At 33.0% G+C, this 27,329-nt stretch overlaps 1 protein-coding gene across 1 annotated transcript in view; it reads left to right on the plus strand.

Annotated features, from left to right (window-relative positions):
- The window catches only part of ARFGEF2 (ADP ribosylation factor guanine nucleotide exchange factor 2), a 108,261-nt gene extending 99,542 nt beyond the window's left edge, over window positions 1-8,719 (plus strand). The window contains exons 37-39 of the mRNA XM_051976533.1: window positions 952-1,090; window positions 3,890-4,007; window positions 4,517-8,719. Of these exons, the coding sequence (XP_051832493.1) occupies window positions 952-1,090; window positions 3,890-4,007; window positions 4,517-4,693 (434 nt within the window). The 3' untranslated portion in view covers window positions 4,694-8,719. The remainder of the gene's footprint in view (window positions 1-951; window positions 1,091-3,889; window positions 4,008-4,516) is intronic.
- Window positions 8,720-27,329: the final 18,610 nt, after the last annotated feature.

Raw genomic sequence — 27,329 nt, forward strand, 5'->3', positions numbered from 1 at the left:
CTTTTTTATTTTTCAAAACATATGAGTGGAAAATTCTTCAACATTAGCCCTTGTAAAACCTTGTGTTCCATTTCTTCCCTCCCCCTCTTTCCCCACGCCCTCCCCTAGATGGCAAGCATTCCAGTACATGTTAAATGTGGTAGAAATATATGTTAAATCCAATATATGCATACTTTTCTATACAATTATCGTGCCACACAAAAAAAATCAAAACAAACTGGAAAAAGAGAGAGAGAAAGAAAATAAAATGCAAGCAAACAACAACAAAAAAGAGTGAGAATGCTATGTTGTGAACCACATTCAGTTCCCACAGTTCTCTCTGTCTCTAGCTATAGATGGCTCCTTTCATCACTGAACCCCAGATTTTATTCTTATATTCATATATAGTTAAATGTCACTGAAGATAATGATGTCAATGGCTTGCATAGATCATTTGTACATTTGACTTGGTTAATTCCTTTGATTTATTTTGAAAATGTCTATACTCTACCCATTTTTACTGCTTTACTAAATTATCTTTATATCATAAAACTGAAAAGGGGCATTGCCATAGTGTCCAGAGTGTCAGGATAACCTGTATTCAAATCCTGCTTCTGTCTGACACTGACTGTGTGATTCTGGGAAGGTCCCTTTTCTCAGGGTCCTGGGCAGCTCTCCAAGACTGTGAGTTGCTGAAAACAAAGTATCCAATACCAATGAAATCAAAGAAAACCCCTTAAAATAGAAATCTGCAATTGTATCATAAAGAGCTACTATATTTAAGGAGGAAATAAATGTGATCACTTTAATGCTATAAGACATTGTTATTTATTTTATTACCAGGTGTGCCAAGAGTATGAATGTATAAAAATATATTTTAAAAAGTAGCATGTGTTTAAAGTTTTCATGTTCCTTCTGAACTGTTTTTAAAAATTATTCCAAATATATTTATTTTGTATTCATTACTTTTAGGATTTAAAGGCAAATCTAAACCCAATCTTTTAAAACAAGAGACCAGCAGTCTGGCATGTTGTTTAAGAATCCTCTTCCGAATGTATGTTGATGAAAACCGCAAAGATTCTTGGGAGGAAATACAGCATCGACTTTTAACGTATGACGGTTTTTGTTTTTTTTGTTTTTTTTTTTTTTTCAAAAAAAGGGGGGGAGGAGAAGAGGTGGACATCCCTGATTTAATGAGGAAGGGAATAAGAAAGAGTATTTTTTTTTAAGTTTGTGTGCATGTGTGTGTGTTTGTATGTATACATGTACACATACATATAAACAGTATTTGTATAGTGCAAACAGTAATTGTCTAGTGCAAGGTGGATTTGAAGTCAGAAGAAAATCTAATACAGTGGGAAATGCCCTGGTCTTTCTAGAATCAATATATGTCTATTACTAGCTTGCTGTTTGACCTTGCCTTAATCCCTAAACTTTTATTTGAAATCCATTTACTCATCAGTAAGATGGAGATTGTAATGCCAGTCAAATTGAGACATGGCAGCATATACAGAAAAAAAAAAAGTTGGATATAGATTCAGTAGACATGAGTTACTGTCAACTCTACACCTTAGTATTAACTTCATGACTTTGGGCAGAGAGACCTCTGTGAGGTTGAGTTGGGGAGTTGAGTACACTAAACCCTGGACAGCATACAGCTCTAAAAAAGGTTCTATGTTAAAATGTTCCCTTCCTACCTTACCAGGTGGTTATAAGAAGAAAATTAAATGTCATCAATAAACAGTTTAAAAAACTAAGTGTTTTCAAAGAACCCTTTATAAATATAAAATCATTATGTTGTCCCCCATGTTATAGTAATACCTGACACAATAATAACAGTGTATATTTCCATAGCATTTTAAGATCTATAGAACTGTCTTGTGAAACAGTAACAAACTTTAATGTCCTCATTTTACAGAACAAGAAACTGAGGTTCAGAGGTTAAATGTCTTTCTCATAGTCACACAACATGTAGAGGCTAGAGCCAAGATTTTCTAATACCTGTCCAATGTTTTTTTCACAATTAATTTTCTGATGAAATTTTCATAAATCTTGCTTGGTTTTTTAAAAGCCTTTTTATTACATTTAGTGGCAGAAAGGGATCTCAAAATATCACACTTGTACTTAAAATGTGTTCCACAGGTAGTTATGTATCTATTTATGAATCTCTAGAGAAGATTTCATAGCCTCCTAAGAAGATGGTAAAACTTCTTTTGTGACAGAAAACAAAATGAGGATAAGGTTGAGAGTAGAAACAGTAATGTATTTGGTGGGAGAAAATGCAGCTCATAAAACCATAAGAAAATTGGGTTTTCTGTATAATCTTTGCTCCATCTTCTGTATGCTTGGTTTATATGGACTTTATGTGTGTACTATGTACATTGTGCATATATATTAACTTGCAATTAGTTATCCCATTTTTTAATGTGTAGAGAGACCTTGTCTTTCCAGAGACCATTGTGCAGATTGTTTTTTTGCTGCTATAGTTCCTCCCACACTCCTGAAATACTCATTAAATGTCTGATGCATAAATGAATAGTATACTGTGACCCTAGATGAGCAGTAACCCATTTAATTTTTCTCCATTATAACATTTAGACTTGGATTTGATATTGGGGTTCAGATCTGATCTCTGAAACTTTAAAATATAGTGATTTTAGGAGACTCATTTAGAAATATGCCCTAAAAATTTTCCAGAGTAGTTGTAAGAAAAGTACTTTGTAAACTTTAAAGTACTATATACATGTTATTTATTTTTATATTTCCACAGGCACTATTATTCATTTAATAGATTTTTATTAAACATCTATAGAGTATCAGTATTATATACTATGCTAGGTCTTTGCGGGCCTGGAGATAAATAATATATACTACATTCAAGGAGCTTCTAAGAGGAGAGAATAACACATGTATACCAATATCTATAACACAAATCACATCTGACAGGTGTATAAGAGGGTTGCAGAACTCTGAGAGACAGATGCAACATAGAATGTACCTATCTAAGAAAATCTGGAAAGGCTTTATAGAAAAAGATTTTGGGTTTTTTTGTTTGGTTTGGATTTTTTGGAAACAAGTTTAAAAGAATTGCACATATTTAACCTATATCAGACTGCTTGCTATCTTGGGTGGGGAGAGCAATAAATGAAGGAGGGAGAAAAATTTGGAACACAATGTCTTACAAAAATGAATGCCAAACAAGATTATGTGATGATCAACTGTGATGGACTTGGTGATTTTCAACAATGAGGCGATTGATTCAAGGCAATTCCAATGGACTTGTGATGGAGAGAGCTAACTGCATCCAGAGAGAGAATTACAGAGAATGAATATAGATCAAAGCAAATACTTTTTCATTTTTTTCATTGTTTTTTGTTTTTCCTTTTGATCTGATTTTTTTTGCTCAGCATGATGAATCTAGAGATATGTTTAGAAGAATTGCAAATGTTAATGTTCAACCTATATTGGATTGCTTGCTATCTTGGGGAAGAGAGAAGGGGAAAGAGAAGAAAAATTTGGAATATAAGGTTTTGCAAAGGTTAATGATGAAAACTATCTTTGCATTTAGTTGGTAAAATAAAATACTATTTTAAAAAGGGGAAAATGAATGTTAAACTATTTTTACATGAATTTCTATTGAAAATTGAATTGATTGAAATTGAAAATAAAATTTGAAGAAGAAAGAAAAATTCTAAAAAGGGATAATTGAATTGTGTTTTGAAGGAGATGTGTCAGCAGGTGGTAACAGAGGAAGATGGCATTCTAATGAAAGGGAATAATGCACAAGCCAGATAGAAAAGTACAAGATGTGTTTAGAAAAATAGAATAGTAGATTGTTCCTAGTAAACATTTGATTAATGTTTATTAATTGAATTTATGTAAGTATCTTCCTCTTTGATTTTTCCCCTAGTGTTTGTAGTGAAGCTCTTGGTTATTTTATTACTGTAAATTCCGAAAGCCATCGAGAGGCCTGGACGAGTCTATTACTCTTACTTCTAACCAAAACGCTCAAAATAAGTGATGAAAAGGTAAATATTCTTGTTTAATGTATTTTGCTGTTAAATCTGCTCATTGTGTTTTGCTTAAGTCATCCATCTCTGAACATTTTAAATTTAGAGTTGGGTTTTAGTTAACAATTTTAGCAACACACATTGATTTGGAGAAAAGTATGAGCTATGAAATTGGTTAAGAATTTAAAATTACACTCTACTACAAAATGACTCTGGTGTCCAGGATTCAAGTTATTGAGATCCTAAGTAGTATAGTCCAAGAAATGTTTGAATACCTTTATTTGTTTTTTTAGTACCAGTTAAAATGACAGGCAAAAAAATCTAAAAATATAATTTTCCAGTGAAGATAATGTTTTCTGGCAAATATATTATGAGGAATTTGTTCTAAAGCCGAATGCAGATTCTAGTGAATGATTATGTTATCAAATACTTGTTATCCATGAGTACTTGGAAAAGACAAATGATAGCACCTGTAATTCTGTAAATGAGCTTCTCATTGGATTCACAAATGTTTTTTTTCTTTCCAGTTTAAAGCACATGCTTCCATGTACTACCCCTATCTATGTGAAATTATGCAGTTTGACTTGATCCCTGAGCTTCGAGCTGTTTTGCGGAAGTTTTTCCTCCGTATAGGTGCCGTGTACAAAATATGGATTCCAAAAGAGCCATTACAGCTAACGGGGACACAGCTGCCAGCCTGGTAGCTCCAAGCAAGATTGATCATTACTGACCCTCTGCCAAGCTTTGGTAATGCCTCTGTTGAAAAGGGAGAGAAATGCTCATTGGTGCTTTACTGTGAAACCAAGGAAGCAGCATTTTGCATTTCAAACTGATTTGGAAAAGTGTCCATCCTACTCTGGCCAACAAGGAGCATCTCATAAAAGTATCTTAATTAAGGGTTGGTAATATTTGATTTAAATTGTTGCATACTGAGTTAATAGTCAAATTTGAAGTCTTATTTGTTTCATCCCTATCATTCTGTTCTTGTTTGCTGATTCAAGTCTGTCAAATCTGTTGTTGAAAGATACTGTCATTTTCTATCTAATTCACATAATTGGTTGTAAATGATTTATCAAAAGAATTTCTATCTTTGAAAATACTGACTATAGTTGTATAGGATTGTGCTGTTTAGAGAGTATGTTAATAAAATATATTGTAATGGCACACTGCCACCTAAAAACTAGGCTGGATGTTTTTTATTGTTCTTTGAGTGTACACTAAGCTAGATCAGATTGGGTATGTGTTAGTTTTGGATCAGCTATTGTGAGCCTAGTTTGTAGAAAGTAGGGGGAAAGGAGATTTACCTCTTGCTGTCTGAGTGTTTTTTAAAAGTATTTTATGAACAGCTTTTATCAAAAGTTTAAATGTGCTACAGTTAGGATTGGGTGGTAACAGTGACTAGTGAGTGCCTCCTTTTATGTATTAAATACCTTAGAGCTAAGCCATCGGAAGGCAAACATCTGAGAGAAATTGCTCAAACTGAAGTCAGAATGAATATGGAAAATTAAAAAAACAAATTTCCAGAATTTATTGTTCAATCTATTTCTTCTTAAATATAGCATATTAAATAATAGTGAAGATGTCTATTTAGCCAGAGTTAATTTATATTCCAACAATAAATATCAGGATATTTTAATTTTTATTACAGAACTGAGAGTGTGCCCCATAGTTAGTATCACAGCTTTGTAGGATCTATTAGTTGTGACTCTGGGGAGAGAGGCCTCAGGCATCACACTGTGATCTAAAAACCATGTGCCCAAAGTTAGTGTTCTTAAATTAAAGTGAGCACATATTGTCAAAATGTTAGGGCAGCTGGGAAACAGAGGGATCAGGCACTGCACCCCTAGTGACATACTTAGGACTAGGTTCTAGAATTCTCATCCCACTGCTGACAGTGCAATAACCTAACTACAAAGTACCTGAACTATAGATGGAATGGTCTTGAAACGATTTTCTTTTTGCAAAAATGTGGTCAAAAGCCCATAATCTAAATACTCATCATGGGAAGGTCACAGGCTTAATGTGTTATAGGCAAGGAAAATAAAATCCTTACTCTGTGCAATCTGAGCCCTTTCATGAGCTGCATCTACCAGTACTGGGAATTATAAAAAGTATTATTCAAAATTATTAAATATATATTTGTTTCTAACAATTTCCTCTAGTTTTAGTTTAGTTTTATTAAAAATTTCTGGGGCTTTAGAGGTTGATAATATTGGGAAACCAGCTTGTAGATTGATAGATTCAATTTTTTTGAATAAGATTCCTGGTGCTTTTGTTAATAAAAGTTCTCACTAATTTTTTTTTTTCTTGCAGCCTTGACCAGCAGGTTTTGGCTAGAATTCTATATCAACTTCTTTCTCCTATCCCCTAAGAGAGTTTAATTTTATTACCAAAGAAATAATAAGAATGTGGGGCCTTTAAGTTATTAAATGCACATAAGAAAATTGAATTCAGTAGAAAGGAATAAATAGGTATTTTTACCATGATTCAAATATTTTTTTAAATGTAGCTTCTAACTTATTTATATTTGAAGTCATTGCTTCTTTATCTAGCAACATTCAACTTAATACAAAGACTCATTCCCTGGTGCTGTAAGTTGTTGCATATATGACAGTACTTTCAGTTGATATTTGTTTATATTTAATATAGCCAGGAAAACCAAGCATCTCTATCCATGTGCATTCTGATCCTCATAATGGCTGCCCCTTTTGCATGAAGACACCTTTATGTGTGTTTTTAGTGTGCCATTGTTTCACTAAAGGTGAACCCTAAGAATTTTCAGTCATATTAGTCACATGCTTCTATTGCCTTCAGTTTATTCCTTGAAAACGCAATATTAGGTAACATTACCATGGGCAGGAGGCAGATAGTTCCACAGAAGCCAAGTAATAAATGAACAATCAAGCCAGCAGTAACCAGGACTTCCTGATGTTAAATGAGGTTTGGTTATAATGTATTACTGTTGCTTTTGTCAGATGATATTGGCCAGGGCATTATTCTCTACAATATGCCTGTGTTACTCTTTAAATACCTACTCATGAATAATCACAAGATTTCTCTTCTCAGAAGTCTGGGGCAGTGTTGCAAGGCTATCCTTTTGAATATTCAAGCTTAAATTTATTTTTTTAAATCATTTTAAGGAAAAGCCTTTATTTTGTACATAATATTTTAATTTTGCTGGTAATGCACCTTAAAGCTTGATATAAAAATCATCTAGAGCAGTTTCCATGATGCTGGGTTGGAAAAGTGCTGTTGAGAGCACTTAGCCTCTAGTAGTAAGCGATTAAACACAGCCTAATTCTTGAATAAATTTATTCTTCTCCTTAGATTACTTACTTATGAGTCCTTATGACCTCTGTTATTCAAAAATTGATGAAAGTGATATTCAGGTGTCTTGTTTTAGTGAAGATTGTCGTGCAGTAAAGCTGTAGATTAGGGAAATGAAGAGCTCACAATCTTTTTTTTTTTTTTTACAGTGCTTTAAATTTTGATTGTGTTTCTAGACTGCAATATTTTTTAAAATGTCAATGTTTCATACACCAGATCTGTTTTTTTTTCTTCATTGTGAAATGGGGAACTATACAGCCATGGGCATCATGATGATGAACCTAGGAAGGGAAATTGGACATTTCTAGACAGAATTTTTTCTGGTAAAATATCTTGTTGTTCCCTTTCCATCCTTGTATACCAATATAACCAAAGAATAGCCATTATGAATACTATACTCTAGTGTTGAAAAAAGGTCAGAATATTTAGGTAAAAGGTTAACTTTTGCACAAAATGAAAATAACCTAAATATTTTTTAAAATCTCATTTGATGATGGCGACACAGCCCTCAAAAGCGATCTAAAAAAAAAATGCTAAAATAGCTTTGACAAAGTTCAGTCTAAGAGTGTCCATCTCTCATTCGTTTCTAGTGTTTGTTATTATGATGCAAGTGGATATAGGTTTTAAATTTAAGCTGGGTCCTAAATATGTATTTTTCCATTAATGTTTTAAGATACATATATATATATATACATATATATATACATACACATATTGTTTAAAGTCAAATCTGTTTTTCCATCAGAAACTTTGAAGTTTAAAAATTGAAACTGAGCATTCTAAAGAATGACTGTGGCTAGCAAACTTTGGTCAAAACAAATACTGATCAAAGATGTTTTCTCTATGTTCTGATTTTTAAAAAAAAAAATTTCTGCATATTGCATCAAATATATTTCATGTGCAAAATTGTATGTTTTACCTACTTAAAAATGCCTAAAAATTAGTTAAATAGCTACTTTGATTTAATCTACATGCTATAATTAAGTGCATTTAATATTGATAATTTAATGAAAAGCATTCCTTATCCAATGGGTGTATACATTTTTGAAAGAATGAGCAGAATTATATAATATGAAATGCTATGTAAAGTTTTCTATGTAAAAATATTATGTATAATACTGTTAAAATATTCCATGCTTTAATCAGGTAGTAAATCAATAAAGTTGTAAAAATGAAGTTGTTTTTTAATGTAGTAATTAAAGGATATCAAGCTGTTCTTTTATGTTTGTGAGACTACTCTTCTCATCATGGTCAGGCTCGTGTCACTTCTACTGGCTGCCAGTGTCATCATGAACAGGTCAATTTTTCTCCCTATACCTCCTATATTAATTATAAAATAAGAAAGTGGGCTAGTTGATCTCAGGTTTCTTTTGGTTCTTAAAATAAAGTTCTAAATTGGTAAATGCCTTGTCAGTGAGAGAATTCATTTTTTTGGCAACTATTATAAATTATGAGTCTCAATTTTTTCTTTTCCTTTAAAGGGTAAAGGAAAATTGCCCACAAGAGTTTAATATTTCTCTTGAAACTATTTCAATTAACTTATGTTACTGAGAAAACTAAAAACTTGTAACACTTTGTTCATAGCAATCATATAACCTTGATTGAACTCATACCTACTCATCATTGAATATGAACCATAACAGCTAGCATAGCACTTTACATTATATTGTATTTTTATTCTGAACTTAAAATGAGCATTTCCATACGCAAAGTAGAATATAAAAAGAGGATTGTATTATAAAAGTACAAATCTCTATTCATATGATTTACTTTTTAAAAATATATACAATGATTTTAACATATTACTTTCAGAGCTGTCTTGCGTGTCTGTGCTTTCTTTTAAACTTCCTTCTATTTTCCTTTGTTCATTTTTTTAAAAGCATGGCAATGGTACTTCTTCTTTTTGGGGCATGTCACTATTGCTAATATTCTTCCTCCTTCCACTCATTACAAAAAAAAAGAAAAATCCCGTAATAAGGAAGCATATTCAAGCAAACATATTCATCCAGTAACAAGGTCTTAAAATATGTGAGCTAATCTGCATCTTGAGTCTATCACCTTTCAGATGATACAATGTTTCTGGTCTAGAATCATGGTTTGCTACTACTGTGATCAGAATTAAGTCTTTCAAAGTTTGTTTTTTTTTTTTTTTTTTTTTTTATGGTTTTTTTATTTACAAGTTATATGCACGGGTAATTTTTCAGCATTGACAGTTACAAATCCTTTTGTTCCAACTTTTTCCCTCCTTCCCCTCCACCCCTTCCCCCAGATGGCAGGTTGACCAATACATGTTAAATATGTTAAAGTATAAGTTCAATACATATATGTATATATGTTCAAACAGTTATTTTGCTGTACAAAAAGAGTTAGACTTTGAAATAATGTACAGTTAGCCTGTAAAGGAAATATAAAATGCAAGAGGACAAAAATAGAGGAATTGGGAATTCTATATAGTGGTTCATAGTCATCTCCCAGAGTTCTTTCGCTGGGCGTAGCTGGTTCAGTTCATTACTGCTCTATTGGAACTGATTTGGTTCATCTCATTGCTGAGGAGGGCCAGGTCCATCAGAATTGATCATCAGACAGTATTGTTGTTGAAGTATATAATGATCTCCTGGTCCTGCTTATTTCACTCAGCATCAGTTCATGTAAGTCTCTCCAGGCCTCAAAGTAGTTTTTATCAAATTGTTATTGAATAAATTGTCTTGGTCATGCTTATTTCATTCTGCATCTATTTATAACAGTCCAAATTTCTCTGAAAACATTTCTCATAAATTTCATAAAACTGCTATCACAGTTTGTAGTTCCTTCCTCAATAGATGAGGAAACATTTTAATTTCCAGTTCTCTGCTTTCTCTCTACCCCCAACCTCTTAATCCCCCTGTTGGGATCTGTTCTCTGAAGAAGGTTGTTTTGCTTGCAATTATTGACTCTATGATATTCTTCTCTCTCTCTCTCTCTCTCTCTCTCCCTTTCTCTGTTGTTCTATTTGATGACAGCTCCTTCCTCCATCTTTTTTTTTTTTTTGTATATTTTTCTTCTCAAGCATTCCAATTTTGAGAAATTATAAATTACCATTCTTCCTCCTTCTGCAATAATCCTTTTACCTTCAAATTTTGTTCCTCCTAGAACAGAGCCAATTAACCCCTGGTCCTCTGTCTTATTTCATGCCTTTCAGAATCTTCCTATTTTGGTTTTCTTCATGCTAGTGCTTCAAGTTTATCCTAGCTTTTTCTCAATTTGTTTTTGCTAATTTTCACTCAGCTTTCTCTGGTCTTTTCAGCAGAAATGCTTCAAAGTCCTCTCTATTCCATTAAAGGTTTATTTTCTCACCCCCTAATCCCCACAGAATGATAATCAGCTTTTCAAGTCATTTTTGGTTACAAGTCTGTCTCTTTGGACTTGTGCAATATTGTATTCTATGATCTTTTCTTTTTTAGTAGAAGTTCACAGATCCGTGACTGATTCCATGGTATTTGAACTGCAATCTGGCTGCTTGAAGTTTTTTATGTTTTTTTCCAGCATAAAAACTGGACTTTGGCTTTGAAATTCCTGCGTCTTTCATTTTTTCATTTATTTTTTTCAGGCAGAAATTAGTTGATTCTTCACTGTTCTTACTTGGTCCTCTTGTTTTAAATGATCTAGATAGTTTTCATATGTGATTTTTGAAATATATCAAGGCAATTTTTTAAATCGTGGAGTTTGATGATTTTTTTTAAAAGATTATCTCCCTATCTTGCCCATGTAAAGCATATAGTCATATAAGCATAAAGATGTAAAGCAGATAGTCAATGGGCTCGTCTCACTGTTGATTGTCCTAGAAGCTTTAACTTGTTCCATTTTCAATCTAGACTATTTTCACCCCTCAGCAAGAATGGTGAGTCTTCTTATTCCTGTCATATAGACTTAATGCAGACTCAATTAACTTTTAGTGCTGCTGAAATTCAGTACACCCAGATTCAAGCCATGATCTGCCTCAGCTTTCCCAGTAGCTGCAACTAAATATGTTTACTACCACGCCCAGCTGTGTCCAGTGACTCTTCAGTTATCTGTCCTTTAGTTCTTTTACAACTCAGTTTTGTTTTTTAAGCAAATGTCTCCTATTTTTCAATCTTTTGATTTTGTTTTCTTATTTCTTGTTTCATTAAATCATTTATTTCTAGTATATTGTGATTTTCAGAGAACCCAATAAGGTTTACTACTTTTCTAAGCTAGTGATTCTTCTAATTCTTTTTTTTTTCCCCAGATCCTCTATTTCATTTTTTATCTCTTGCTTCATTTCTTTCAGGTTATTCACATTCTCCTTGTTAAAAAAAAAATTCATTTAAAAATTTTTAGTTTTTGCTTCTTGTTGTAAAATTAGTTTCTATTCATAGGTTGGTTTGGGGCGTATTCCAGGATGATAATCCTTCTGAGTATAGTCAACACTTCCTTTTACTTACTCCTCTTTGCTGCCTTTTTAAATTGGGTTATTGTACTAGGGTCATGCTGTGCCCCCTTCTAGTTTTTGGTAGGATTTTCAGGCTTACTTGATCTTGACCCGAGTTACTTGTGTGTCTAAGCAGACCTTCACTTTTAAGCCTGGAATTTCCCAGTCTCAGGAAATTCTCTTGCTGCACAAAAAAAAAAAAAAATCAGATCAAAAAAAAGAAAATAAATGAGTAGGAAAACAAGTGAACAACAACAAAAAAAGTGAGAATGTTATGTTGTGATCCACATTTCCCATAGGTCTCTCACTGGGTATAGATAGCTCTTTTCATCACAAGACCACTGGAACTGGTCTGAATCATCTCATTGTTGAAAAGAATCACATTCATCAGAATTGATCGTTGTATAATCTTGTTATTGCCATGTACAACGATTCTGCTCATTTCACTTAGCATTTTGTAAGTCTCTCCAGGTCAGAAAGATCACTTTGATAGCCTAGGGGAAGAGCAATTGGAGTAGGTAAGACTCGTTGCAGGTATAGACCAATCAATAGGTAATTACAGTGGGCCAGACGTGAAGTGATAGGGCTTGAACCGGGATGGTAAGCAGTGTCAGAGAGAAGAGGACATTCAAGAAATATTACAAAGGCAAAATCAACAGGTCTTGGTAGCAGATCAGATATGGTTGATGAGAAGAGAGGATGGCATCTGGAATGCAAGCCTGAGTGATTGTGAAATGTGGTGGTACCCTTAACAGTAATTGGGAAATTAGGTGAGAGGAGGCTTTTGACAAAAAGATGAGATCAGTTTTGGACCTTCTGAACTCTAAGGAATCTATGAAACATCCAGTTTGAGATATTAATAGATAGCTGGAGAATGGAGACAGGCGAGAGTGAGATTAGAGTTGATATGCTTGAGAATCAGCATAGAGATGAAAATCTAAAGCATAGAAGCTAATGGATCACCAAGTGAAATAATAAAGAGGGAGAAGACCCAGGAAAAACTTGTGGGATACCTACAGTGAATGTGACCTGGATGACAATCAAGCAAAAGAGATTGAGAAAGAAGGTTCAGACAAGTAGGAAGAGAACCAGGAGACAGTAATATGAAAACTTAAAAGGAATTTCAAGAAGAGGATTACTGATAGTGTTGCAGCCTGCAGAGGACACGAAAGATGAAAATTTTAAAAGACCGTTAGATTTGGCATTTAAGAAGTCATAAGTAACTTTAGAAAAAGGTGTTTCAGTTTGAATGGTGAGATCAGAAACCTGACTGGAAAGAGTTAAAGAGAATGAAAGGAAAGAAGTGGAGGCACTTATTGTAGATGACTTTCTCAAGAAGTTTAGAAACACAAGGAATTGGAAATTGAGTGGATGCCCAGCAAGGGGGAATGGCTGAATAAGTTGTGGTATGTGAAAGTAATGAGATATTATTGTTCTATAAAAAATGACCAGCAGGATGATTTCTTTCTTTTTTTTTTTTAATTTTATTTTATTTAATAATAACTTTGTATTAACAGAATCCATGCCTGGGTAATTTTTTACAACATTATCCCTTGCACTCGCTTATGTTTCGTTTTTTCCCCTCCCTCCCTCCACCCCACCCCCCCAAGATGGCAAGCAGTCCTATATATGTTAAATATATCAGCAGGATGATTTCAGAGAGACCTGGAAAGACTCACATGAACTGATATTAAGTGAAATGAACAGGACCAGGAGGTCATTGTACACGGTAACAGCAATATTATATGACAATCAATTCTGATGGACCTGGTTCTTTCCAACAGTGAGATGATTGAGGCCAGTTCTAATGATCTTGTGATGAAGAAAGCCATCTATAGCCAGAGAAAGGACTGTGGGAACTGAGTGTGGATCACAATATAGCATTTTCACTCTTTTTGTTATTATTTGCTTGCATTTTTTTTCTTTCTCATTTTTTTTTCTTTTTTGATCTGATTTTTCTTTTGCAGTGAGATAATAGTATAAATATGTTTACATATATTGGATTTAACAAATATTTTAACATGTATAACATATATTGGATTACTTGCCATTTAGGGGAGAGAGTAAAGGGAAGGAGGGGAAAATTTGGAACACAAGGTTTTGCTAGGGTCAGTGTTGAAGAATTATCCATGCATATGATTTGAAAATAAAAAATGCAATTGCTCTCTGAGAGGAGAAAAGTACAAGAGAAAATTTACTTTAAAATAAAATATGCCAATAAAATTTATTTTAAATAAATATTTATAAATAGTATAATTGAAAAATATATAATATATACATGTAACCAATTACACATTAATTACATATAAATGCTATGTCATACATATGTATGTTTAATTTTTATATATTTATAGATATACTTATTCATATTTAAATATTTAAAATATGGCAATGAGATTTATTTTAAAATATGCCAATAAAATTTATTTTTTAAAAATCTAAGCAATATGAACAATGTTTTGCATTTTATTCCTGTCCATGGGACAAGTAGTTGCTGTAATAAAGTACTGGGCCTAAAGTCAAGGACTCACTTCCTGAGTTCAAATCTCACCTCAGACACTAGTTGTGTGACACTGGATAAGTCATTTAGCCTTGTTTGCCTCAGTTGCCTCATCTATAAAATGATCTGGAGGAGTGGAAACCACTCAGTGTCTTTGCTGAGAAAACCCTAAAATGAGGGTGTCCAATAAGGAGAATTGGATGGAGAATCTCTGTCTCTCTGTCTCTCTACCTGTCTCTATCTGTCTGTCTCTCTTTCTTTCTCTCTCTTTCTAAATTTGGACTTTTCCAAATGCAAGGGGCTCAAGATTTACCTCAAAAAAACTTCCTACATATAATGTTCCTTTTGGATTTATTCTTTGAATTCACACTGATGTGTTGGTTCATAAGAAAGTGGCTGACTTCTTTCCTCAAGATTGCAGAGATACTAGTTAGAGATTGTAGGTTCTAATACTGTTTATGAACCTCCATTTAGTACGTCCTTTACCATATCCTGCAACTAGTTGATATCAATTCGCTTTTTTGTGTATTTACTAAGAAACTATAACTATATAAGAAGTATTTGGTTACAAATCCAGGCCTCTTTGGTCTAAACACTTAACAACAAAACTTTCCACATATGGTCCCCTGTGTGGCTGTGGATTTTCCTATCCATAGTCCTGACTCATCATTTCTTTTACTTCTTTGTATTTCTCCACATGCCTAGATATTTGAAAATGATTTACAACCTGATAGTAAGTTTTGTTTCAAAATCCAAAATCTCTGTAAATGTAATGTGCTTCACTTGGCTGACAAGTGAAACCTAGGCAAAGTCAACAGATGGAAAATTATTTTTGTGCTTAGATGTTTCCCTTTACATCCATTCTTCTGAATTTGGCCAAAAAGCAGCTTCAGGCAGCACACTGAAAAGTTTTCCTATATATCTTTTTTCTATTCTTTATACTTCCTTTAACCTAGAACCTAAATATTTTTATATACCATCTTCTACTTAAGGCAGGGGTACACAGGAGCAATTTTGAGAGCCAATTAGAAATTTTTAGTGCTGCTGATATATATACCTCAAAAATCAGCAGAAGCTACGTTTTATATATTATATAAACTTAAAAGTTATAGAGAAAATGTTAAAGCAGATTAAACTTAAAAGTGTGTTGTTTATACATTCCATCTCCCCCTGAAAATTGGTAAACACTGGCCCACCTCTGCCTAAAGATCTTCTATCATGGTATGGAGGTGACCCAACATTGTTGATAGCATTATTCAAGCAACATTTAATTAATTAACAAAGATGTATTAAGGAAATCATTTTATAGATATGACAGGCCCTCTTCTGGGTGACAGGGATTTAATATAAAAGCAAAATAGTTCCTGAGTTCCTGCCCTCAAGAAGGATATCATCATGTTCTCAATTTAAATGTCAGCTATTAATCCTAGGGAATCAGCAAAGATGCTAATTGAGACAATTAATTTCTTCAATAAGGTAGCAGGCTAGAAAATAAACTCTCTAAAATTGAAAGCATTTCTATATAATGATAACAAAATACAAGAAGAAATAATAGATGTTCTATTTAAAAAAAACAATCAGCAGGATGATTTCAGAAAAGCCTAGAGAGACTTACATGAACTAATGCTATGTGAAATGAATAAAACCAAGAGAATATTGTACACAGCAACAAGATTATGTGATGATCATTTCTGATGGATGTGACTTTTCAACAATGAGGTGATTCAAGCCAATTCCAATAGACTTGTGAGAGAGAGAGCCATCTACATCCAGAAAGAGGACTATGGGGACTAAATGTGGATCACAACATAGTTTTTCACCTTTTTTGTTGTTGTTTGCTTCCTTTTTGTTTTCTTTCTCATTTTTTTCTCTTTTTTGATATGATTTTTCTTGTGCATCATGATAAATATGGAAATATTTATAGAAGAACCATACATGTTTAACATACATTGAATTATTTGGCTAGGGAAGGGAGTAAGGAAGAGAGGGAGAAAAATTTGGAACACAAGATTTTGCAAGAGTGAATGTTAAAAACTATCTTTGCATATATTTTGAAAATAAAAAGATTTTAAAATTTTTAATTTAAAAATAGAAGATATAATAGAAAGTGACATCCATTCCAAATAATTATAAAATGCATAAAATATCTGAGGATTCCAAAGTTTTATATAGATTCAATTATAAAGTGCTCCTTCAGGAAATTTAAGAAAAAAGCTTTAATGACTAAAGGTATATTCAATTTATATTTTTATTATTATCCCAGTCAAATTACTAAAAGGCTACTTCATAGAATTTGATAAAATAATAAAATTCATTCAGAAAAACACAAGATCTGGCATTTTTAGGAAAAAGATAAAAGGATGTAGGGAACAAAGGGAAGAGTGATACATCCATACCTCAGACTACGATGTAAAGCAGCAATCATCAAAACCATCTGATATTGGTTAAAAAAAAAATAAGAGTATATCAATGTAGCAGCCTAGACAAGGGAAAATCAGAATCAATAGAAATCAACAACCCAATATTTGATAACACAAAAAACATAGGGGGATGCTCTTTGATGAAAAGTGCAGGGAAAACTGGGAAGCAATCTGGCACATTAGGCTTATATCAACACCTTACCATATTCCACAATAGATTGTAAATAGATTGAGTCAATTTTTTGATTGTTGAATCAATTTTCAGTCATGTCAAAATCTTTGTGGTTCCTTTTGGGGTTTTCTTGTCAAAGACACTGGAGTAGTTTGCCATTTTCTTCTCTAGCTTATTTTAAGATGAGGCAAACAGGTTTACATAATTTACTCAGGGTCATACAATTAGTAAGTGTCTGGACTCAGATTTGAACTCATGAACTTGTTGAGTCTTCCTGATTCTAAGCTCAATGCTTTATCCACTGTGACACCTAGCTGCCTAACTTCTAAATGGATACATAATCTTAATATTAAAATAAATTAATATTCTTATACTATGGTATAAGAAATTCTACAAGAGAAACAGATTATATATCTCTCATAGCTAAGAAGAGGAGATTTATTCTTAGCCAAACAAATTATAGAGGCAATTACAAAAAATAAAATATATAACTGAATACATGAAATTGGAAACTTCTGCACAGACAATATTATTGCATCTAAGGTAAGAGAAGTACTTGAATGGGAAAGAATCATTTTATCAAATTTCTCTGATAAAAAATAATTACTTAGGGAATTATATATAAGATTAATGGCCATTCTCCAATAGATAAGTCAAAGAATGTGAAAGAAAAAACTAACACCCAGTCCTCAAAAGAAAAATTGCAAAAATGCTCCAAATCACTGAGAGAAATACAAATCAAAACAACCTTGAAGTTTCACCTCATATCCTAAAAATTGACCAAAATGATAATAATGAATGACAAAGGAGTTGTGAAATGATAAGTGTATTAATACATTGTTGATAGAATAGTGAAATGTTATAACCATTTTGCAAAGCAATTTGGAATTAGGAGAGAAAAAAGTGACTAATTAACATGTCCATATCTTTTGAATCAGAGGAGCTTATACTCTAACGAATTCATCAATAAAAAGTTCTATATATACTAAAATATTTATAGTATCATTTTTTCTGATAGTAAAGAATTGGAAATAAAATCAATAAACATCAACTGGGGGATAGCAAAACAAATTGTAGTAAAGAATGTAATAGAATATTACTGTACCATAAGAAATGATGCATGTGATACAGAGGGACATGAAAAATATATATATATAAACTAATGCAGAGTGAAAGCCAAGAAAATAATATACACAATAATCACCACAATGTGAGTGGAAAAAACTACACTCCCAAAATTCAAAAATGAATTCAAAATGTAACAAAATTATAAAACTCAAGCAGTATTCAATTGAAGTAACATGAAAGGATTCTTATAAAGTACTCCTTCATGGAAGTGAGAGAGCCACACATTGCACATATTTTTAGATTTATAAGTGAGGAGGATTATGCCTTCTGTGCATTGGAGGAGTATACCTGTATATTTGTTATATATACTTTTTGAAATAAATATTCCTTAGTAAAAGCTAATCTGATTGTTAATGAATAAATGGAACTTTATTGCAGAGGACCACCTCTTATAACTGAAGGAACAACAATAGTAGGGGCTGTAACGATTTTCAGTAGATATTGTAGTGCCTCAGTTTCCCTGAATTATTATGCCCTGAATAAAACTATTGTAGCCCCACTCATTTGTTCCTTAGGAATGGGGAAATTAAGTTAGAAAGGCCCTGAAATACTATTGAGTCATAAAACTCCAGGTAACTTTTCTCAAATGCCTGCTGGGATAATTCCCTCTCCTTTGAGTATTGCCCTTTGCCTTCCTGTCTCCTTCCCTATAACCTTCTTATTTTGACCCCATCCTGTCAGGACTAAGTTATGATCCTTCGATTATGGCTTGTCTTCCACTGAGTATCCTTTATCTGCCTTTGTTTCCCCTAGCTATAAAAGTCTCATGAATTAATCACTCACTGCTGAATGCTTTGAGACAAGAGTCCCAAACAGCCAGTTGGCCTCAGCTAGTCTACATTCCCCACAATTAAAATATTAAAAAACAATCTCTGTTTTGCCTCAGTTTCTCTGGCATTACAATACCAGAAAACTTTAGGGAAAAAATAAAATGTAATATACCTGGCCTTCAGGTGATGGGGATTTATGCAACAAATATATGTTGAATGTAAGGGACTGCTTGCCATCTGGGGGAGGGGGTGGAGGGAGGGAAGGGAAAAATCGGAACAGAAGTGAGTGCAAGGGATAATGCTGTAAAAAATTACCCTGGCATGGGTTCTATCAATAAAAACTTACTTAAAAAAATATATATATATATATATGTTGAATTTCCTAAAATTAAATCATTTAATATTTATCATGGTTTTTCTTATTCCTGCTGTTCTCTTCTCTGGTCAGACCATAGCTAATTTATGTTCAATTCTGACTTCCACATATTTGTGTAACTAGAATTCATCGATGTTTATTTATTTGAAACTAGAGAACCTTCCTTTTCCTAAAAAAGATGAGGAAAGAACATCAGAAATCTTACAGCAGGCAATGACATCCAAATAAGTGCAGTTACCCTGAAGGGTAGTGCTAATAACTCCTGTTGCAACAAAGAGAGATGGCAACTGAGAAGATGTGTGGAGCAAAGGATTCTCTGCTTGAGGGGAGAGGAAGAAGATCACAAAACTAGCAAAAGGACAGAGATGTGAGGAAATGAAGAATTTCTGAAAAACATATGTGAGAAGAGTGTGCATTTCAAGTATGGGGGACAGGCTATGCAAAGGCAAAAAGTAGAATGGCAAGCTAGGGGGCAGGCAGCAAGAAGGCTGATATTCCTGGAATATGATGGAATCTATTTTTGTTAGTATTTAGTTCTAGAAAAGGACCAATGACCTCTTGAAAGCGATGGCTTGACTTGTCCATGAGTTAGATATCAGTGAGCCAAAGTCATCAACCTCACCCTCTCCTCCAGAGTTTCTGGCCAGAACAGAAAATATTAGTTATGCTCACACTGAACTATCAAAACCCAATGAGCAAGAGAGGCTTTTGCTGTGACTTATTATTGGCCTTCAATGAAAAGCTGAGAGCTTGGGTTTGAAAGTAGGTCTATTTGAATAACAGTGGACTTTTTCTGAAGTCTGTTGTCATTGTTTTGGAGATATCTTTCTTTCTTTTTTAAAAAAACATTGTGTAGCATTAATCATGCTAAACAAGAAAAATAAGATAAGAAGAAAAAAATGAGAAAGAAAACAAAAGCAAGTAAACAACAAAAAAGTGAAAATACTATGTTGTGATTTACATTCAGTCCCCCAGTCTTCTTTCTGGATGCAGATGGCTCTATCTATAAGTCTATTGAAATTGGCCTGAATCCCCTCATTATTGAAAAGAGCCATGTTGAAGCTCTATTTCAAGAAATAAATGAAAACTACATAAGATAAAGAACTAACTGTGCCAGCTTTTAAAAAAAAAACTGCTAAAATAGGTAAATAAGATTTAAACAATCTAGCCCTCAAATCTCACATTTGGAACTTGGGTATGAAACTCTCCTCATTGGTGAGAATCAATATCCTGTGCCTGGGTAGAGTTCGCAAGATCTGCAAGGAAGAAAAGGTTGGTCTCTTAAAGCTCTAGATTTTTTTCTTTTCTTTTTTATTTTTAAGTTTATTCTTCATCACTGGAAGTTTTTGTTGTTGTTGTTGTTTTAGATTTTTTTCAAGAATCTGTTGAGTCTCTTTGAGCTCTTGCAGTCACTCTGGGCACTTCTGTTTTCCAGTTTAGAGAGAAGATGGATGATACCAACTTCACTATAGGTTGCTCAGTTTTAACCTTCATACCAATACATAATTCTACAATGCATTAATAAGGGCAGGAATCCTAGACCAAAGCAGAGCTAGAGTTCAGTTGCTCCAAAACTGCAGTATCTACCAGCCGGCTAATAGTGAATGAACCCTGTAGAAGACTATTAAAACCTAGGAATTCACAAGCCTAACAAATCACAGATTTGCAGAGCTCAGAAAAAGAGAACAGTGAATAGACCTCTCTTTGAATCACGTTAATTTGGGAGCGCTGAAAAGTCAGAGTCCCATATTGACCTTTGAAATTAATTGAAGGACAGAAAAAGACAAAAGCTCAGATCAGACATCACTCCCAGAAGTGCAAAGAACAGAACAATAATATAAAATGCAAAGTTAAGTAAACTGGAAGAATAAGCAACAAAAAACAACTATAATAACAGGGAAATTCAAGATACAAACATATAAGAAGGCAATTACTTGAAACTATTTACAAGTAAAAACAAAGAAAAATGAAAATTGGACATAAGTCCAAAGAATTCCTAAAAGAAAGAATTCTTAAATTTCTAGGAAAGAGTTATTAAGAGTCCCTAAATTCCTAAAGGAAAAGTTTTAAAAGCAGGAAAAAAAATTTTTTTAATCAAATAAGATGGATAGAGGAAAAAATAGGAAAAGAAATGAGAGCTTTGTAAGAAGGATATGAAAAAAGAGTGAAGAAAATTTACTCTTGAAAATTAAAACTGACCAAATGGAAATTAAGTAATAAAATCAGAAGACTTAAAAAAAAAAAAGAAGAAGAAAATAATGGGGCTGGTCTCTGAGGGCCTCCTGAGATCTAAATCCTTAATCCTACTTTATCAACCTCTAGAAAAAAGCTGGAGGGTTACAACCCCTCAGGAGGTAGTAATTCTTACCAATTTGGGGACCACTATGATATTAGCTCTCCAGAGGGGACTTGGACATTGTCCATGGAGCTTTTCTTGCCCAAGTGATAGTGTGGTCCCACTGCTGCAGCTAGATCTCAGAGCAGCAGCTGGTACCTATCATATCTGAATTTCCTTTCTGTAAAATCATCAGAGATGACCTCCATATGAATGGACAAGTGTCATCTTATTTGTTGTGAATCCATAAAGCTTCAAACAAATCTGACTTCAGGAGTCATAAAGTATGATAAGATGACATTATTTTGGGAGTTGACCGAGGTCCTGCTGCCCTCACTTTGGGAGAGATTTAAATCCAGAAAGGTAAGAAAAAGAAAAGAATGACTTATTGCCCACCATCACTCAGCTAGTGAATCCTTGACTTAGAATTTTACCCAGAAATCTGGAGACCCACTTTGGGACCCTTCCTCCAGGACTGTGTTACCTCTTCACTAAAAATGACACTCATTAAATCGATTGCCGCATTGCCCACACGGCCTCTTCAAAGACAGGCCTCACAGCAGATGGCTCACCATTCAGTGAATCAGAACTCTGTGGGCAATAAGGGTGGAAAAGCTGTTTTTCTCTTTACATTTTCTTCAATACCAGTCTTCTCCCTTCTTGTCTCTTCCTGCATCCATCTATGAGTACCAAAAGCTCTTTTTAATCCAGCAAAGGTTTGGCCAGGTGAATTGAGGTATTGATCTATCTTTGATTATATTCCATTTATATTATTTCAGGTGCTTGTCACTTAGGGGGAGGAATGAATAAGCAGTTAGTCCTTGATTCTCTGGACAAAGTTTAGTCCTAATCCTGGACTCACCAGTCACTGTCATGGCAAACTCAGCCACCTACTATGCAGACCAGCTCATCTTCACTATGTCCCAGAATTGGAAGAGACATCAACAATCTTTGTGTTTATTTGGATTTTTCCTCTAGATATCCCAGTAAATGTGCTTGTTGCCTCCTTCATTCAAAAATAAGCTCCTTAAGGATAGGAAGTCTTTCAACTAAAAATAACCTATCCAGCAAAACTGAGTATAATCCCTCAGGGAGAAAGATGGATCTTTAATGAAATAGAAGACTTTTTTAATTTACAGAATAGAACAAGCATTTTCATCACATAGTACAATAAAAAAATGATTATAGTGAAACTGCAAACTTCCTGTGCACAATTTGTTATTCCTTTCATATATTCTTTTCTTTTTTTTCTTCACTTCCCTTACTCTAAAAATAGTTACCATTAGATTAAAAGTATTTTTATATGTAAAATTATTCTATATATACTTCTTTTTATCAGTTTTTTCTCTAGGTTCAGATAGTGTATTTCTTCATATGTCCTTTATGTTAATTTGGGTATTTATTATAGACAAAATAACTTATTCAAAGTAATTCTTAAAATAATATTGCTGTTACTGTTAATTTCTCCAAGAAAGCTACAATTAAGCATAGATATATTTGCATATTCAAAAGTATTATATATATATATATGTATGTACACATACATACATAAATATTTATGATCACACACACACATGTACATTCATATAATCGATGTCTATAAAGGTACTATGTTTGTCCTCGTTTCTCTGAAAATAAGTCCATTATCATTAAACTCATCATTTTCTACACTACAGCAATATTCCAAACATATAGTATCTGATTATTTTAATAGTTTAAAACAATATTAATTAATATAACTGACATATAATTTAGTTTCTCCATTTTTTGTTTTAATTAAATCCATTTTACCTTTAAGTTTGAGGTCAATAATTACTACTCTTTTATTTTTATAGTAAATTCTGATCATTATTATTGTTTGTGTTTCTGTTTTATTTCCTATATAAAGAGTCTTCTGCTTTACTTCTACCTTCCACCTTGCCTTTCTTTTGCTACATTTTCAGTTGTCTTGATCTATATCTTGCCACAGGATCTAGAAGGCTCTGGAAGGGAAAATGAGGCAGGTGACCTTGCATAGCTATCTCTTACTCAAATCCAATTCACTTGCATGTCATGGTATCAGCTTGATAATGTCAAGATCCTCTTTTAGAAAGGATGAACAACATCTATCTCTGCCTGCCCCCCCCACCTCCTTTGTTCTCTCCTCCCACATTTTCCCTCCCTCTTTATACCATTCCCATTAATCTACATACTTTACCCCCTTCTTGTTAATCTATGCCCTCCTTTATCCTATTTTCTCCCCCTCTTATTTATTAATTTAAAAGACTTTTATATCCATATATATTGTTCCCTCTTTAACCCATTCCTAATGTGAACAGGATTCCAGACCAATCCTTCTCATCTAATTACTCTTTTTATTTTAATTTGTAGCAGAGTTTTGATGTGGATTACCTTCAGTCTTGGGGCATGGAGGAATAGTGTCTTTAGCCTCAGGTCCTCCTTCAGTTCTTCCCTCTGACCTAGAACCCCACACTCAGAACTCCAACTTCCTGTAAGTGACCATTTATCATTTGGGAATGTGAGGGATTATGTGGTTTCTCATAAAATCATTCACTAAGGTAGATCGAACCTATATATATTTATGAAGGTCTAATGGGTTTGGGAAAACGAAATTCTTTGTACAAACCTTACAATAGAGTGCTCATACCAGCACAAGTAAGCATTTGTAAACCTTGTAACAAACTGACTACCATGAATTTAGGCAAACACACCTACAATAAGTTAACTACATCAGCCTATCTAGAATTTAGCAAACCTGCAAATTACTTCTATTTGAGCAAGCATTGAAATTGGCTTCCTCTCTCTGAAAAACTCAGTGAGGGGACTGCCCACTTCTAATGAGATTCTAATAAAGCTTCTGTTCTTCAGTTTGAGAAATCTCTGAGTAGTCATTTTGAGTTAGGGGTGCCATCCCACACAGGAGATACTTGGCTTCTTATAGATTTGACAAAATTCTAATTACTATTAAGAAGACCTTCAAATGTTCCTGATGAAAATATCAAAATTGTGTAGAAAATGTAACATTAAATATAGAACTCAAGAGAAGCATAGGAAGTTAAAAGAGGAAAGTATACACATATACATACAAGTGGATACAGAAATTCATCTTAATCAAAAGGGAAATAAAAGGAAAGTAGTTAAGAGAAAGGAGAAGAGGGTATAAGGCGGCAGGCACATTTAAAGAGGTAGCAATCAAAAGAAAAACAGTGTTTTAAAGATAGAAAGGGGAGAAAAGAGAATAAAAAATATAAAAGACTAGAATAGAGGGAAATACACAGCAATCATAACTGTGAATATGAATGGGATAAATTAACCCATGAAAAAGGAGGATAGTATAGATTAAAAACCAGAATCTAACAATATGTTGTTTATAAGAAATAGATTTAAAGCAGAAAAATAAATTATTTCAAATAAGATGCTGGAAAAGAATCTATAAGTATCAGCTGAAGTAAAAAAAGTCAGGGATAGCAATCATGATCTCAGACAAAACAAAAGCAAAATAAACAGATAAACAAGGAAATAGCATTTTGATAAAAGGTAGTGTTCAACAAAGATGGTACATTAATATCAATACTGAGCATGTATGCATCAAACAGTATAGCATCTAAATTTCTTTTTTATTTACAAAACATATTCATGGGTAATTTTTCAATACTGACCCTTGCAAAACCTTCTGTTCCAAATTCCCCTCCCTCCAGATGGCAGGTATTCCAATACATAGCGTCTAAATTTAAAAACAGATTTAATAATAGTTTTTTATTTTTGAAATACATGCAAAGATCATTTTCAACATTCATCCTTGAAAGACCCTGTGTTACAAATTTTTCTCCCTCCCGTCTCCCCCTCATCTAAACAAATAATCCAATATATGTTAAACATATGCAGTTCTTTTATATATATCTCCATGTTTATCATGATGCTCAAGAAAATTAAGCATCTAAATTCTTTTTTAAAAAATTATAGCTTTTATTTACAAAACATATGCATGGATAGTTTTTCAACATTGATCCTTGCAAAACCTTCTATTCCAACTTTTCCCCTTCTTTCCCCACACCTTCTCCTAGATGGCAGGTAGTCCCATACATGTTAAATATGTTTAAGTATATGTTAAATACAATATATGTATAGATATTTATTCAGTTATCTAAGCATCTAAATTCTTAAAGGGAAAGTTAAATGAATTACAGGAAGAAATATACTATAAATTTATGATTGTGGAGGAGCCTCATTTTACTTCAAGATAAATCTAACTTTAAAAAAGAAAGAAGCTAAAGAAATGAATGAAATTTTTGAAAAATTAAATGTGATAGACTTCCAGAGAATACTGAATGTGAATAGAGAGATGTATACCTTTCTCCCAACTGTGCATGGCAATTTCTTTCTTTTTTCTTTTTTCATTTACTTTTTTATTAATTATAGCTTTTTATTGACAGAACATATGCATGGGTAATTTTTCAACATTGACCCTTGCAAACACTTCTGTTCCAACTTTTCCCTTTCTTCCTTCTACCCTCTCCCAGAGATGGCAGGAAATCTCATACATGTTAAACATGTTAAAGTATATCTGCAATATACAACATATGTGTACATATTTATACAGTTCTCTTGTTGCTATACATAGCCATTTCACCAAAAATTGATCATGAATTAAAGCATTAAAACTTCACAAATAAATGCAAAAAATATTAAATATATCTTTTCTTGACCATAATGTATTAAATACTAACTTTAATAAAGGACCTTTGAAATTTAGATGAAAAATTAATAGGAAATTAACAATCCTAAAGAATGGATGAATTAAAGGACAAAATAACTGCAATAAAATAATAACAACGAGACAATATTCAAAAATTTATGGGATGCAGCCAAAGTAGTGCTAGTGGAAAATTTATGCCTCTAGATGCTTACATCAAAAAAAGAGAACAACTTGACAACAAATTAATTCCAATGCTACATAAATTGTTTGAAGAAATAGATGAAGGAGTTGGGGGGGTGGGGAATAAAGAAAAATTTAAATTAAAAAAAAGAAAAAAAGGAGTTCTACCAAATTCCTTTAATGACACAAATCTACTTATTTTTTTCCCCCTGAGGCAATTGGGGTTAAGTGACTTGCCCAGGGCCATCCAGCTAAGAAGTGGTAGGTGTCTGAGGTCAAATTTGAACTCAGGTCCTCCTGACTTCAGGACTGGTGCTCTATCCATTGCACCATCTAACTACATATTACACACAAATAAACTCTTTATATATAAAGCAGAGAGAGTTAAAATAGAGAAAGAAAAGTGCAGACCAATCTCTCTAATGAATATTTATGGAAAAATTTTAAGTGAAATATTATAAGAAGATTTACAGTAATAGATCACAAAGAACATATACTATAGCTAGGTTGAATTTATATCAAGAATTCAGGACTAGTTCAATATTAGAAAAACTAATCAAGTATAACTGACCATAAACAATAGAATATGATTATTTCAGTAGATGGAGAAAGTGCTTTTGACCATATACAAGATTCCAAAATCTTGTATAGGAATAAATGGAACCTATCTTAAAATAAGTAATATCTCTCCAAAGTCCAGTTTATTTTTAAATTTTATTTTAAGAAAACTAAAAATCTTTCTAAGATCAGGGATGAAACAAGGGTATCTATTGTCATGTTTATTATTCAATATTGTATTAGAAATGCTAACAATAGCAACAAGTCATGAACAAGAAACTGACGGAAAAAGAATAGACAAAGAGGATATAAAACCATAACATTTTGCAGACAATGTAATGGGCAGCTAGTAGAAGCAAAGAACACAGTAACTTAGTGTTTGCTAAACAAGAACCCACTATTTGACAAAAGTGGTAGGGGAAAATTAGAAAGTAGTCTGGCACATAGTT

Source organism: Antechinus flavipes, chromosome 2 (genome assembly GCF_016432865.1).
Source record: "Antechinus flavipes isolate AdamAnt ecotype Samford, QLD, Australia chromosome 2, AdamAnt_v2, whole genome shotgun sequence".
Classification (NCBI taxonomy): domain Eukaryota; kingdom Metazoa; phylum Chordata; class Mammalia; order Dasyuromorphia; family Dasyuridae; genus Antechinus; species Antechinus flavipes.